The following is a 16159-nucleotide window of genomic DNA, read 5'->3' on the forward strand; positions in this document are numbered from 1 at the left end:
GCACTAGCAGGGCAGTTGGGCGAAAGACCCCGAGGAGGAACGCACACCACGAGACACGTCTGCAGATGGGGTGGAGAGAGCTGCGAAGTCAGCAGCAAAACAATCCCGTGCATCTGAGAGCAGGCGCCTGGGGGCTGCGTCTCCACCCCTCGGTCTCCTTCCACCGCATGGCTGGCAGGAACGACGCGGGGAACACTCAGAACGAACACTGGGCCCCATCACTCATCAGGACGAGGCGAGAGACCTCGGTGACTACGACAGAACAGGACACTTGTCTTTGACCATCATGGGATCAAAGTACTCCGGAGGGCAGGGGAAGGAGCCCCGGCCTGGGATTCACAGCTGTGCCCTCTGCATCAGCTCCCCAGGCATCGGCTGTCTCCAGCCTCACTGTCAGGTCAAGAGAACACCAAGGCAGGGTGGGGTGTTGCCCCTTCCCGAGAGGCACACAGCCCTGACGACCCCAGAGAACACATCTGAGGTCGCTAAGCAATGAAACTCCTGGTAAGGGTTCCAGCAACCTAACCCAAGGGCACGCCAAATGGGTGTAGAAAACAGAATTAAAAGGTAAGTTCACTTTGGTGGGAAAACTTTGAAATCCACACGTAGTTTATCGTCACATGCATGTCCCTGGAAGACTGCTCAGTGATGATTTCAATCTTTTTTTTTGGGGGGGGGGGTCGGCACGGGAATGCATCGACCATGTAGTTCCACTAGGTTCTGAGGTCCCCCTGTGCACCTGAACCAAACCACGGGAGCAGCATCAGCCCCCACCAGGCATCCCACCTTCCCAGACTGACGTGGATGGGCACTGGTGCCACGGCCAAACGTTCAGCACTCGCAGGGCATCGATCGGGGAGCACGAGTGGACGATGCACTGCGCACCCTCACTTTAAACAGCAACGCCAGCCACCACACTCTCAGCAATGAGCTTTCTCAAAAGGCTTCTGGTCTGATCCCCAAAGCAGCCTGTGCTCACTCCCTGTCTCCCGGGGTCACTCCCTGTCTCCCGGGGTCACTCCCTGTGTCTGGGGTCACTCCCTGTGTCCTGGGGTCACTCCCTGTCTCCCGGGGTCACTCCCTGACTCCCGGGGTCACTCCCTGTCTCCTGAGGTCACTCCCTGTGTCTGGGGTCACTCCCTGTGTCCTGGGGTCACTCCCTGTGTCCCGGGGTCACTCCCTGTGTCCTGTGCTTACTCCCTGTCTCCCGGGGTCACTCTCTGTCTCCCGGGGTCACTCCCTGTCTTCTGGGGTCACTCCTTGTCTTCCGGGGTCACTCCCTGTGTCCCAGGGTCACTCCTTGTCTCCCGGGGTCACTCCCTGTCTCCTGGGGTCACTCCCTGTGTCCTGGGGTCACTCTCTGTCTCCCGGGCTCACTCCCTGTCTTCTGGGGTCACTCCTTGTCTCCTGGGGTCACTCCCTGTGTCCCGGGGTCACTCCCTGTCTCCCAGGATCACTCCCTGTCTCCCAGGGTCACTCCCTGTGTCCTGGGTCACTCCCTGTCTCCCGGGGTCACTCCCTGTCTCCCGGGCTCACTCCTTGTCTCCTGGGGTCACTCCCTGTCTTCTGGGGTCACTCCCTGTGTCCTGGGGTCACTCCTTGTCTTCCGGGGTCACTCCCTGTGTCCCGGGGTCACTCCTTGTCTCCCGGGGTCACTCCCTGTCTCCTGGGGTCACTCCCTGTGTCCTGGGGTCACTCTCTGTCTCCCGGGGTCACTCCCCGTCTCCCGGGCTCACTCCTTGTCTCCTGGGGTCACTCCCTGTGTCCTGGGGTCACTCCCTGTCTCCCAGGATCACTCCCTGTCTCCCGGGGTCACTCCCTGTCTCCTGGGGTCACTCCCTGTGTCCTGGGGTCACTCCCTGTCTCCCGGGGTCACTCCTTGTCTTCCGGGGTCACTCCCTGTGTCCTGGGGTCACTCCCTGTCTCCCGGGGTCACTCCCTTTCTCCTGGGGTCACTCCCTGTCTCCTGAGGTCACTCTCTCATCGGCAGCCTTCACTGAGCCCCTGGGACCATTGACAGCCTCAGACTGTGACAGGCCCTTTATGCCTTGAGGTCTGGGTGGCCCTGGCGGCTTGCCCCGGGAAGCGCCCTCCTCACCCAGGCTCAGCTAAAGTCCTTCCCCTTAAAGTTATCCCCCTGTGCTTCCTCGTGGCGCTTTCCCTGGCTGCTCCGTCTTCCTCTCTCCTCTCTTCCCACACCCGGGCCTTGCTTCCAGCAGAGCCCTGGGTACTGGGACTCGGATGTGTTGGCGGTTTGCCTGTCTGCCTCATCCACCCCTCTAGCTTGGCCTGCGAGGATAAGGAACAAAGCCTCACTGCTGCTCTGTGCCACCAAATCCCAGCCACCCGCAACCCCACAGTGCAGTCCCACCCTTCTAGGGGGTGTCCTGGCCACGGCACCAACCCAAGTCCACAGCAGCCTGTGTTCATCCCCGGGGAAGAACTCCCACCACACTGCACCAGGTGGCTATCAGATGCACGTAAAACAGAATCAAGGGGCTGGCATAGCGGGTAAAGCCACCACCTACAGTGCCAGCATCCCATATGGGCACCAGTTCAAGTCCCGGCTGCTCCTCTTCCGATCCAGCTCTCTGCTATGGCCTGGAAAGCAGTAGAGATGACCCAAGTCCTTGGGCCCCTGCACCCTCATGGGAGATCTGGAAGAAGCTCCTGGATCCTGGCTTCAGATTGTCCCAGCTCTGGTGTGGCCAACTGGGGAGTGAACCAGCAATGGAAGACTCTCTCTCTCTCTCTCTGTTTCTCTTTCTGTCTCTGTCTCTCTGTCTCTCTCTCTGCTTCTACCTTTCTATAACTCTGTCTTTCAAAAAAATAAACAAATATTTTGAAAAAAAAAAAAAAAACAGAATCAAGAAGCTGGCACTGTGGCGCAGTGAGTGCAGTTGGGCATTGGTTTGAGTCCCAGCTGCTCCACTTCTGATCCAGCTCCCTGCTAATGGCCTGGGAAAGCAGCGGAAGACGACCCAAGTCCTTGGGCCCCTGAACTCAGAAGGAGCTTCTGAATCTTGGCTTTGGATCAGCACAGCTGCAGCCATTGCAGCCATCTGGGGAGTGAACCAGTGGATGGAAGACCTCTCTCTGGGTCTCTACCTCTCTCTGTAACTCTGTCTTTCAAATAAATAAAATAAGTCTTTAAAAAAAAAAAAAGTAAAAACAGGCCAGCGCCATGGCTCAATAGGCTAATCCTCTGCCTTGTGGCAGCGGCACACCGGGTTCTAGTCCCAGTTGGGGCGCCGGATTCTGTCCTGGTTGCCCCTCTTCCAGGCCAGCTCTCTGCTGTGGCCAGGGAAGGCAGTGGAGGATGGCCCAAGTGCTTGGGCCCTGCACCCCATGGGAGACCAGGAGAAGCACCTGGCTCCTGCCATCGGATCAGCGCGGTGCACCGGGGCCGCAGCGCGCCGGCTGCAGCAGCCATTGGAGGGTGAACCAACGGCAAAGGAAGACCTTTCTCTCTGTCTCGCTCTCTCTCACTGTCCACTCTGCCTGTAAAAACAAACAAACAAACAAACAAAAAAAAAACACAAAGTAATGCCTGAGTTGCCTCTGTCAATGAAGCCCTGAGTTTCTGAGGTGGCCTTAAAAGCTCCCCACAAGAAATTGGAGCCCATGGTACAGCCAGTTTCAGAGTGGTTATGTATCATAAAAGCTTTGGGATTAAGAGTCCAGAAAGATTTCCTTTTCCATATCACATAAAGAGGTGTTGGTTTATCTAGTTTGGCTTCATGAGCAAGTGTTACCTTTAACTTTTTCTGGAGGGGCAGGCACGAGAGAGTGGGAAGCAGTGCAGAGCTGGGTCTACACTGACCATGTGGCCTGCCTTGCCTGTCCCTGAAGAAGACATTTGCCCTCTGCTCTGGAGTTTGTCATTCGTATAGGGAGTGACACAGGTGCCCCACACAGGTCAGGACGGTGATGCTCATGTTGCAGGTGAAAGGACCCCCTCGCAGCCCAGCTTCCTGCTACTGCACTCCCTGGGAGGTGGCAGTGGCAGACCCACATGGAGCGCCCAGCTTTGGCCTGCCAGCCGCAGGCACTACAGGCGTTTGAGTGAACCAGCAGTGGGAGTGTGCTCAGTCCCCACTCTCCGTCATAAGAAAATGAAAATTTAAAATTTTCCAAGTAAAACAGACTACCTGGGACACATCCACAGCCTCCAAACCAGGATCCCCCTGGGCAGGGTAGAGATGGGGACCTTGGCCGCTCTAACCCGCTGCAAGAGACCCTGACACACATGTGCTGTCGGAGATTCCAGTGCATGCCCACCTGAGAGATCCCGAAACATGCTCACCAAAGTTGGGAAACCCTACCAACCAGTATCCAACCCCAACATTTCTTTCTATGGGAACCTGAGGCTGTAAAGACCAGGGGCCCCCAAACTTGGCTGGACTGGGATCCCACCATTGTCTGAGGGAGAACCCCAGAGGCTACTGTTGGTGTGGGGTGTTACATGGATGGCAGAATCCCTAAAATAAGGGCAAAGGATTCCTGCGGTCAGCCAAGGCTGGAACCCTCTGCTCCACTTGGATCCAACCCCCAGCTCCTACAGCGGAGCAGGCCAGCTGGTGCCTGTTACACCAAGCTTGCACCTATGACCATGCAGAATCGATTCTTAGGCTTAAAAACATAACCGTCAGTTTACAAACAGCTTCGCCACACTGCTAGGAAGAGCCTCGAGTCCCACATATTTATCCCAGAGTCTGACCATGTAGTGAAGCTCCATAAATCCTAGCTGGAAGGTGGAATGCTTCCACTCATTAGCTGACTGCAATTACGTGGTCAGTTGCAAAGCTTAGGAAGGTCAAACAGCATCACCTGCTAGCTGACTAGCGCATGAGCACAGCAAGTTCATCTCTCTCAGACATCCGAACACCAACAGCCCTTGCATCAGACCTCAAAGAGAAACAGAGAGAGGCAGACAGCCATGCGGAGAACACGCTGACACTGCTTCTTGGGGTCTAATCCGCCGTGCAAGGTCTTAATGATGGGGCCACAGAAAGTGTGAGTGAGGTCCCTCCGCCGGAAACAGGACATATGTCCAAGCACAGGCCTCCCAGGCTGGTATTTGGATCGCTTCACCCGAAACTGTCAAATTGCCAGGACAGGGATAAAGACTTGTAGGAACTGCACAGTAAACAGTAACTGGCCCCTTGTCAATAAGCGAGGGGAAAAATGTCCAGCTGTCCCAGAGCAGGGGCTGGAATGGGAGCCTCGTCCTCCGGTGGCTCTCCCACGCTCTCACCACTAGTGCCACCTGCCCCTGCCCTGCCTACGCTGGCGCTGGCCGGGACCTGAGAGCCGCTGCACCACCTTCAAATCCCAGCTTTCCCAGGGTCTCCAGACAGTTCTGCTACCACCTAGGCCCCCCACGTTCCTCGGGGGACACCCAGAGCCATGACCACCTGTGTCTGAATCCCGACTGTGTGGCGTTGGGCCAGTGAGGCCACCTCTCTGGGGCTCCAGCCCCTCACTGCTAAAGCAAGGACGATGTTAGCACAGAGCTACCGGTGCACGGCGTGAGGTCCCCCCGCAGAACAGGCATTCCCAAGACTGAGCTGTCATCAATCACCAGGTTCTTCTCTTTCCTTTTGTTTCCACGCTTTTGTCAGTTTGGTTGCAAAACTCACTGGGCAGTAAAGCTGACCTTAACGGACATAAGGCTATTCATGGCTTTTTTTTTTTAATCCTACTGGGCGTGATCACTCATCCATTCGTCTCACTGCAGAAGCGACAATGCGCTTGGTTACGGGTGCCTCCATGCCATGGCCAGAATACCATTAATCTGTGGAATATGCCCGGACTCCCTCCCTAACACTGGCACAGCTCTGAATTGAAGGCTGCAGTGCTGTGGCTGGGGTGATGGGGAAAACACACGTCCAGCCACAGGAGGAGAAGCAGAAGCCCCAGCCCGGGCCGACTGGGGTGCTTGGCTCGCCACGCAGGAGGAGGAGAACACAGCCGCACCCCTGCCCGCTGGCCTCTCTCTTCACCCTTCCTGCCAGGCCCTGGAGTTCCCTGTTCTCTCCTCCTCTCTTCCGTCCACCGGTGCAGTGGACAGGTGTGCGGCAGCGTGGCGCAACTGCACCTGGACACGAGGGTGAGGCAGCCCCTCACTCGGGACAGGCATGACCCTGGCCGGACACTCACGCAAGTATCCTTCAAGCACGGGGCGTGTCCCTGGCTCTCTGTGTCCTCTGTATCCCTTGTTTCCTACTGCTTTTCTGACAAGGATTTCCTCAGAGCCCACCAGGGACCCGACAGGCAATGCTGCGTGGAGCCCTCGTGGCACCCGTTGGGGAGCCCTCTCAGCCCACGTTCCTGCTTCTGTGGAACTCCCTGCTCACACATTCACACCTCCCAGAGCTGCACCTGCTATTCTGGAGCCATTTCTAGGGTGTATTTTTCTTGATTATAAAAAAAAAAAAAAGAAGAAGAAAAAGGCCAGCACCGTGGCTCACTAGGCTAACCCTCCGCCTAGCGGCGCCGGCACACCAGGTTCTAGTCCCGGTCGGGGCACCAGATTCTGTCCCGGTTGCCCCTCTTCCAGGCCAGCTCTCTGCTGTGGCCCGGGAGTACAGTGAAGGATGGCCCAAGTGCTTGGGCCCTGCACCCCATGGGAGACCAGGATAAGCACCTGGCTCCTGCCATTGGATCAGCGCAGTGCACCGGGGCCGCAGCGTGCCGGCCACGGCGGCCATTGGAGGGTGAACCAATGGCAAAAGGAAGACCTTTCTCTCTGTCTCTCTCTCTCTCTCACTGTCCACTCTGCCTGTCAAAAAATAAATAAATAAAATAGAAGAAAAAAACACATCTTCATAACAGTGTGCACGCAAATACTCTGGAGGAACTTTCCAGAAAAGCTCATGGGTACTGGAACCCACCCAAGACTGCACTCACCTTTACCCAAAGTCTAGCAACCTCTACAGCCCTCGGGTCAGACAGCTCTGCCTCCTGTGTCGTCAGCTCAGCCCCACACAGCCTGTGGCCAGGCCAGCGCTGGAAACAAGGCCCCCACCACCACCACTTACACCCTTCCCTGGTGACACCGAACGTGTCTCATAATTAGCGTCGCTTTGAAGAGTGTTCAGATCCGCAGATGAAGTGGAACCAAGCTTTTAAAGCAAAATAAAACAAGATAAAAGGGGCTATAGGTGGCAAGAGTCCTCGCCACCCAGCAGAGGCAGCGCATCTGAGGCAGGGGCAGGGGCGCGGAACAGGCACACCTGCACAGGCAAGGGCGGGGCAGAGGGCGGGTAGAGACGCCGGGGACTCAGGGCTGGCACAGCGGCCAAGGGCAGGGGTAGGGGTGCAGGTGTAGGAGCGCCGGGCATGCGCAGTGGCACTGGACAGAGGCAGAGGGGGCTCCACGCAGGCGCAGCGGCGCGGGCGGGACGCAGGCACAGGGCAGGTGCATCGGGCTGGGGCGCGTACCTTCTTTCTGCTGGGGCTCCGCCGCCGCGCGGGGCCTGCGAGTGCCGGCTGCCTCGCAGCGCGGCGGGTCCCTGGCGGCCGGAGTCGGGGCCGGGCGCGGCGCGCAGCTCCTGGCGGCTCCGGTGCAGCGGCACTGAGGTGCGCACGGCCGACAGCACGCGGCCCGCGAAGGCACGCGTCGGGGCGTGGGCCAGGCTGGGCAGGCAGGGCCGCGTCTGCTCCTTCACGCCGCCGCTGCAACTGCGCGAGCAGGCGGACCAGGGACCCCAGGCTCCCCACACGCCCGGGGCGCCGCCGCTGTCCTCTGGGGCGGCCTCAGCCGCCGCGGCCATCCGCTGCGGGACCTGCAGAGACAGAGGCCATTAGGGACCCAAGGCTGCTCCGTGCCACCCCGGCTCTGGGCCGGGCCCATGTGCTCCACAAGCAGAGCAGGGTGGACCGACACTGCTCGGCCTTTGTGCCTCACAGCCTTGAACAGCCCTTACTTCCGGTCAGACTTCCCTTTCAAGGTGAAGGTTCCAGGAGGGCCAGGTGGGTTGGGGTCTACCCCGCCCCAATTCCAGCAAGGAGAGGGGGTTGTCTGGGCCTCTCCGAGGTCCCTTGTGTTTGGGGACAGGCAGGTCGCTACCCCACAGGGTGCAGGGACACTTGAGTTAGGTTATTGAGTGCACAGGCTCAGAGCTGAATAAACATGTGTGAGAAGCTAAAACCATCATTTCCGGCTTCCACGGGAAATTCACAGAGGTTAAAGTGTCAGGAAGTTAAAAGTCCTGTCCACTCTGCAGTGTTACCAACCGATTGCCTCCTTTCCCAGAGAGCCGTGGTGCAGACACAGAGCAGGGGTGTGTGTCCCCTGCCCTGCGGGGACCTGCTCTCAGCTCCAGCTGCAGCCTGGGCTGGGCCCCTGAGGACCTGGAGCAAAGCAGCCTCCATCCACACCAGTGGCCTGGACCGGCAGAGCCTGCACCTGCACACCAAGCCCTGTGCGGCGGCCACCATGTGCTGGGCAGCATCTGTGGCTCCTCTCAGGGCCTGGCTGCCCCTCCTGGGCAGTCACGCTCACAGCTGTCATTAAGCGGCAACTCTCAATGGCAGCCGACACCTGTCAGCTCGCGTCAACACAGCAGCGCTGCTCACTGCCAGCCAGTCTCACACCCAGAAGGAGCAGCCTCAGAGACAGGCATCCGTCCAATCCCGCGGCGGCAGCAGGGTGCAACCCCAGGTTCTAGTACTCCCCACTCCCCAGCTTCCAGCTGCTCTCCAGGGGTGTCCTTACCTGTGGGTTCCTGAACGACTTTATCACTTTCCTTAGAATGCAGGGTTTTCAAAGAACCACAGGCTACATCTGACACGCAACACTGTTCTCCATAGCACAGCCCCGCCCGGAGCACAAAAGCCTTGTAGCGTGGTGCTCTCCTTCCAGCCCCACAGTGCCCTGGGCAGCGAGATCACCCAGGGTCACCTCCCCTCTGCATGGGTGAACAGAGAGACCGGTCTGCTGCACCTGCTGCTGTGGCCACTGATGGCCAAGGCTCAGGGCTCAGAGGGCACCCAGGTCACCAGGAGCAGCAGCTGTTGTCTCCAGCAGCCAGGGCTGCGGTCTTGGGATGGCCCGGGGCCCCAGGGAGGCAGTCACCCCACAGCCATGGCCTTGTTGATTGAAGCCACCTTGCTCCCACCACACCCCAGTGCTCATGCACTGGTCTCTGGACAACCTCTGCAGCTTCACTTGGGTTCTGGAAGGCTCAGGGAGTCCCTGAGGCAAGACAGGTAAAAGATGGCTGCGGGCTCTCACACCAGAGGTGTAGGGACCCCTGCAGGCTGAAGTCAGTGGGGGCCCTGAGCTGAGCCAGGTGAGTGCCAGGTGATACTGGGCCAGCCTGCAGGAGTGGGTGAGAGTGGGAAGAGAGGGGGAGGGTGTGGTGACCCCTGGCAGGGCAGCTGGGGCGTGGGCACAGCACAGCCTGGTGAGCAGGTGCACTCAGCTCATCTCACTGGGCCAGGCACCAGGAGAGGGGCATTTTGCCTGCTGATCCAAAAAACAAAACAACCAAACAAAACTCAGGCCTTTGTTCCTCCTCCTCCTCAACATGCCCTGGCTCATTAACCCCAAACTGGCAGAGCAGGCATGGAGGGGGCTGCCTTGAATCTGATGGCCGAGTCCTCGTGAGGCCCCAAAGAACAGGTGCACATGCGGAGAGGGCCACGGGGTCGCCAGGGCAGAGACCGCAGCCACGCAGCCGCCGGAAGCTGAAAGAGGCTGGAAGTGACACGGGCCTGGCCACACCGGGTCTGGACCGTGGGGCTCGGAAATCCTGAGGGAAGATGTCCCTGCTGTCCCAGGGCCCCTCTCCGGCAGCCTGACCACCTCACATGTGCCAGGACGAGGAAGAACTGTGGCTGGCTGTGCCTTCTGAGGGCACAGGTGCACGTGGACTGGCTCCTGGGCGGCAGGGGGAGAGCTGGCACTAGCCACACTCCCCAGCGCCCCTCTGCCCACCTGCCCGGCCATCCTGGGTGTGTGTGGGGGTGTTATTTTGCTCCTGCCACAGGGAGTAGACAGAGCCTGTGTGGTCTCAGGCCAGCAAGAGGCAGCGACAGCACCAGATTGAGCCGCCCCGGCTCCGGGACCCCTGCTTCCACTTCACAGGCCGTCTCTGCTCACGCTATTGGTGGCAAAGGGAAGCGCAGACTGAGGAGAAACCAGCTCACCCGGGGTGGCGTTCTGGTGGCAGGAGATCTGCGTAGACGACCAAAGACGGAAGCATGAGTTTCGGTCCCGTCTGGGGACGCCCGCCTGCTCCTGCTCTTGCTCTGCAGAGCACGGGGACACAGCTGTCGCGTGTGGGTTAGACACACAGCTACACTGCAAATCCCTTCCTACAGCTAATCCCACCCTGAGTCCAGCCTCCTGCTGCCGAAGTGAGGACAGAAAACACAAAGCCACATCCCCCCTGCTGTAGTCGCAAGAACTCTCTCAGTGGGAGCTGAGCTACGGGCAGTGACTTGAAATTCCATCTGGGTCCCCTGGGCGGGAGTCCAACCGCAGGCTCCAGAGTCGTGTTTTTAGAGCGCCCGGCCAGGAACAGAGGAAAACTGGAAAAACAGAAAGGAAGGAGAAAAACAGAGAAAGGAAAAACAAATCGAAGGGAAAACAAGGGGAGGATGGTCGGGGGCAGCCTCCAGCTGTGAGTCAGCCTCTGGCCTGCGCCACTCGCCGTCCTGGCCACGTCACCACCTGCGCCTGCTCTGCCGGCAGGCGAGGGTCTTCTGGGGAGGAAGCCTGGGGAGACCGTTTAGGGCTCTGAGACAGAACGTGCCTGCATTAGCACTAACCAACAGGACCGCTGTCAGTCGGTGGCAAAGGAGAAACCAAAGATGGACATGTCTGTCTGGGAGCTGTCTGGGACCAAGACGAAGCCAGTCCGGCGTGGCTCAGCAGTGGGAGGCCTGCTGAGGGCTGGGCTGAGCTGCGGCTGCCGCTGGACATGCATCGTGGGTAGGTGAACTTGTACACGCCCACCTGCGCAGCCCACTCCTTCCGAGGCCACCCACCCGTGCAGCACGCACCTCTAACTCCACAGTCTGAACCCGGCAAGGGTGCTGTGACAAGACCAGGTCCCATACACGGTACATCCCAGCTGGGGACATGGGCAAACGACATCCCCAAGCCCCCTCTCCAACCCGGGGCATCCTGCCCCTCCCCCCAACACCCACGACACCCAGAAAGCCCTGGCAGCATCGCACTTGGAGGTGGTGCCCAAGAAGGGACGCCCCTGCCAAAGAGCAGGGACACAGCTCTCCCAGGGAGCCCCACCAGCTGGCACCTCGGCCTTGGAATCCCCGGACTCCAGGGCTGTGAGCAACGGATTCCTGTTGCTGAGGCCGCCAGGCTCAATGTATTTTGTAATGGAAACCTGCGCTGAGTGGTGTATTGCAAAACAAATGACATCACAGAGTAACACAAACACCAGATAACAAGCACCACAACTCTACGTCATACCCAGACTGGCAAAGACGACAAAGTCGGCAGTATCAACGGGCGAGCTCGCTTCCTGCCCGGGGACCTGAACGGGGCTGGTGGCTGCTCCTAGGGGGCTCTGCAGGGCCCATCAGCTTCAAGTGCAGGCCCCCAGCTCAGCTCTGCCTCTGCCGCTCCCAGACAGACGCGCTCAGAACCACGCGTGGAGCTGTGCATGCACAGGTTTAGAGGTTTGCAACCTGCTCCCTTCAACAACGAAACCTGGAACACCCCAGACACCCACGAATATACCCAGGCGGGGAATCCTCGGGGACTTTACAGAATTCACATATCCTGAAAATTCACAGAATTTACATATCATGAAAAAATGCAAGGACTTCAAAAAAGCTCACAGCAAGATGCGCTGACCTTTCAAGGCCACTCTTCCACAAACTTTCTGAAGCGCCCTCCTACGAGCTTAGCTAACGAGACCCAAGGCACCCAGCCATGGGCTACTGGGCTGAAAGCTGGAACAGAAAGCTCTCCGTAATAGCACAGGCAGCAGGAACGGGAAAGCAGGTACAATGAGGCCACACCGCTCGCCCGCCAGCTGCCACCTTCCCTGGCCAGCCACGTGCCCAATGCCACGCCGATCGGCAGAGGCGTAGCCCTCAACACCAATAACAACTGCCCTTTGCTTAGCACAGAGAGCTCGCGGCTCTCTGCACATCAGCATCTCATTTAACGAGGGGACAGATGACAGAATCCCAGGGCCGCCTGTACACGTACACAGACTCCACGCTGTGGCCTTCCCTCGGGGGTGGGAGTCCAGGAGTACTTTGTATATTTTGGATGCAATCCTCCAAGCCTTCACGAACCCCCTCACTTAAAATCTGCTCAACGTCTAAGCTGTCACCAAGGGGCGAGAGCCAGAGCAGGACACAGGCACAGCCCTTAGAGAAGCCACAGAGGCTGGGCGTCACTTCCCACAGCACAGGGCCGGGCTGTGTGAGGGTGGAGATGGGGATGGCACGGGGAGGGGGACTGAAACCCACCCCCCAGAGACTGGTTTGGGAACTGGACGCCGTAACCGACAATGCTGGGACCAGATCACAGAAGTACTGGTTACCACCGAGAGCAAGCGTGCTGTGACATGTACACCCACGGGCAGATGCGCCCATGGGGCGGCCCTGTCACCACGCCCCTCTCCTTGGGTCCTGGAGGGGTCACTCTCCACACTGTGCAAAGTGCAGGGAGTACGCTTCAGGGACCCCTGGCTGACGCTCGGCTTCACAAGGTGGCCAGGCCAGCAAGACCCCTCCTCCCTGGATTCTGAACACGCAGCAAAGGGACAAAACAACCCGGTGTCCTCGGCTCCTGTGACGGCGGCGCAGCTCTGAATGCTGTGTGCGCCCCGCAGCCTCCTGCCCACCTCTGTCCAGGGTCGTTCCACAAACCCCCTGAGGCCCATGTTAGCTTCTGTTGCTTACAGCGAAGAACCAGGGCTGCAGGAACTATTACATCCTCGTGAAGAAGTGACCAAGATAACGCTGGAGCAGCTGTGACGGCCCTGCTCCCAGGGTCACAGAGGCTGGGAGGGTGGTCCAGACCTGGCAGAAGCCTGAGGACCAGGGGCACCCAGGGCTGGAGCAGTCGTGCAGGGGCCGTCCCTGACCATGGGCAGAGTAAGCAGAGAGCCACGACTCCCGGGGATGCGCTGGGCTCACCAGGTGCACCGCTGGCCACAGAGCCGGTGAGCTTCCATCCCAACCTAGGGCTGAGCACACATAGCTGACTCAGCAAGACGGACGGAAACGTGAGCGAGGGTCTAACGACCCCACCGTGCATCGCCGTCGTGAGTGACACAGCACAGTACGCAAGCAGCCTGGTAATGCAACTTCAGCGTGGCTGCACCGGGATCACAGAACATGCAGGAACAGGCTGGAGCAAGGAGAACGCACGGTCCATCCCCGAGGCGGGGCCGGGTAAGCCGCCTCGTGATTTAACAAATTTCACTCACAGTTACAGCGCTGCTTGCTCATTAAGTAAACAGATTAAAGGCAGAGCCATTCAGACCCGACTGTGGGGGCTGGGAGGTGCTTGGCACAGGGTGGCACCAGCACAGCCAGGCACAGCTCGTGGTGTTCCAACACCTTTGGTTTCCGGACTGATGTGGAATCACATAAGACTCGTGGCTTCTGATTCTCTCCCGACAAAACTGAATCTGCCTCCTGCTCAGCCTACAACAGGAGCCACAGGCCAGGGGAGAAATTCCTGCGTCATGCTCTAAGGGTAGCTGGGAAGCCTGGGTTTGGTTTTAGCTGCAGAAAATCAAGTGAAAATATATCTGTGTGGTGGCGGCAGAGGGCTTGGCTGTGGAAAGCTGCGAGCAGGTGGGAGTGGGAACAACCAGGACACGTGGGGAGGATGCCCGTGACCCTGGACCCTGCAGGGCCAGGGATGCATCCCATTGCCTGTGTCCACACTGACGCTGTCCCCCAAGTGGCCCCACTCGCCTGTGTCCACACTGACGCTGTCCCCCAAGTGGCCCCTAGCCCTGCCCCTCGGCGTGAACTAGTGCAGAACTGCACAGCCAATGTCCCAGCCTCAGGCCGCTGAGACTTGGGGAAGAAAGGGTTAAACAGAGCGGACCCTCAGGGTGTGGACTCCACCCCCCGCCCCAGGCTGCCACTTCCTCCACTCCCCAAGTCCTGTCCCTTCTGCTTCTGCCACTCAAGTTGAAGCCAACTCCTCTGCCAGCAGCCCGGCGAGGATTCGTGGAATGATACCTACCAAAGCTGGTGGCTCTGCGGAGCGGTGCCTGCTGGGAATCCACAGGTGCAGCAGCAGACGGGCAGGGTGTGGGGGAGAGGGAGGAGAGGGCAGGTGTGTCAGGGAGCTCTGGATGGGACGCCACAGCTGCACTCCCTACGCGACATAGGCCGTCAATCTGCGGCTCTGACCTTAGCTTCCAGGGAAACGAGCCGGCTGCACGTCCAGCTGCACGTGGTGGGGCCGAGCCCCCCAGCGCCCTCATTTCTCCTGGGTCCGGGCTTCTGGCCCTTGCCACTGCCTGCTTCAAGTCCCACACCAGCAGCCAGGACCCCAGGGTACAGCCAGGCCCCCCATGTGTCACAGCAGGAAGAAGCTCCAAGCACAGGAGGCCTTTCTGACCCGCAGGGCAAAGGAGACCTGAGTGCTGTCCACGACACTCAGAGGCAGGGCCCAGGCAGGGCGGGCCAGAGGGAGCCACCAGGCTGCGTGTGCCTGGAACACCTGCTTCTGAGGTGGCCTGGCTCTTCCATTCTCAGCCACAGGGAAACCGGACTGGACTGAGCTCCTCACTAGAAGGAATCCCAGGGCACAACCGGGCGCCGGCATCATCCCCTCGGCCCTGCACTCTCAACAGCAGCCCCGCCCATCTGCATCCATCCCAGGCCGAGCAGGGTGGTGAGGATAACGAGGAACACTCGGGACACACGGGGGGCTTCCAGGCCTGAGTGCAGCCTGCTGCTGCGGCCATGAGCACCCAGCTGGCAGTCAGCGCTCCCCAGGGAGCCGCTGGGATCAGACTCTCCCTAGAGAAAGGTGAGCGAGAGCCTTCCTCCAGGGTGGAGTAGAGCAAATGGCAGGTACAGGCGAGGCCGCAGGTGGACTCAGGTGGACCCAGCCTGGCTCCTGCCCGCTCACGACACCAAAGCTGCTATCTTGAAACTTCATCTACTTGTGCTGTTCTTGGGTTCTTTTCTTTAAGATTTATTTATTTATTTGAAAGAGTCACAGAGACAGAGGGAGAGACAATGAGAGAGAGAAAGATCTTCCATTCACTGGGTCACCCCCCCATGGCCGCACACTCACAACCACACTGCCACGTGTCCTTCTCTGCGTGGTGACTTTCAGTCTAAAGCCTCCGTTTTCCTGTCGGTCCCTCCCTCATTTCACACTTCAAGGACCCTGCGTCTCTCGCTGGGCTCTGTTCCTAGCCACACAGCAGAACCTGGCACACAGCAGGTGCTCTGTGGCCGTCCAAAGCCTGCACCTGCCAGGTGGGGGCAGTGGCCCCTGCCCAAGGCCAGCTCTAGGAAGTGCAGCTACCAGGACTGACACTCAGACCTCCCTGTCACAGGAGGAGGAGCTGCCCACTACTGGGTGGAGCAGTGCATCAGGGCACAGCAGGCGTCTTCCCAAACTCCAATTTTCTCAAGCATTGTTTTTTTTTTTTTAAGAGTATGAGATGACGGAACCTTTTCCTGCTATTAAGTCACTCAAAACATGGTGATTGCATCCCTTATCAAAGTCTCTTGTATGAGTCAGCTCTGCTTCTGATCCAGCTTCCTACTGCTGTGAATCCTGGGAGAAAACTGGAATGGCTCAAGTAGTGGGGTCCTTGCCTCCCACATAGGAGACCTAGATGGAGTTCCTGGCACCTCGCTTCAGCCTGGCCCAGCCTCAATCATTGCAGGCATTAGGGGAGGGAACCAGCAGGCAGGTGCTCACTCCCTCTCTCTCTCTCTCTCTCTGCCCCTCAAATAAATGAAGTAAATAAATAAAAATTTTAAGATTATAAGAACTGGTTACATTTCGAAATGTGATGACACATTTTGGTGAGTGTGGGTTTGACAATGGATTCAAGGCAGCTTTGAGCCTTCTGTGGGCTGTGTGCGCACCTGCTGTGTGCGTGTGCATGTGCACTTGGCTATCGGGGGTGGGGCACCCTGGAGATGCCCTGCCCTGGACTGGTCAGAAGCACTT

At 58.8% G+C, this 16159-nt stretch overlaps 1 protein-coding gene across 1 annotated transcript in view; it reads right to left on the bottom strand.

Annotated features, from left to right (window-relative positions):
* Positions 1-16159, bottom strand: part of THSD4 (thrombospondin type 1 domain containing 4) — a 394254-nt gene that overhangs the window by 321981 nt on the left and 56114 nt on the right. Inside the window, exon 4 of the mRNA XM_070054744.2 lies at positions 7447-7790. Within this exon, the coding sequence (XP_069910845.2) occupies positions 7447-7790 (344 nt within the window). The remainder of the gene's footprint in view (positions 1-7446; positions 7791-16159) is intronic.

Source organism: Oryctolagus cuniculus, chromosome 12 (genome assembly GCF_051225735.1).
Source record: "Oryctolagus cuniculus isolate XC-2025 breed Fujian yellow rabbit chromosome 12, ASM5122573v1, whole genome shotgun sequence".
In the NCBI taxonomy this organism is placed as follows: domain Eukaryota; kingdom Metazoa; phylum Chordata; class Mammalia; order Lagomorpha; family Leporidae; genus Oryctolagus; species Oryctolagus cuniculus.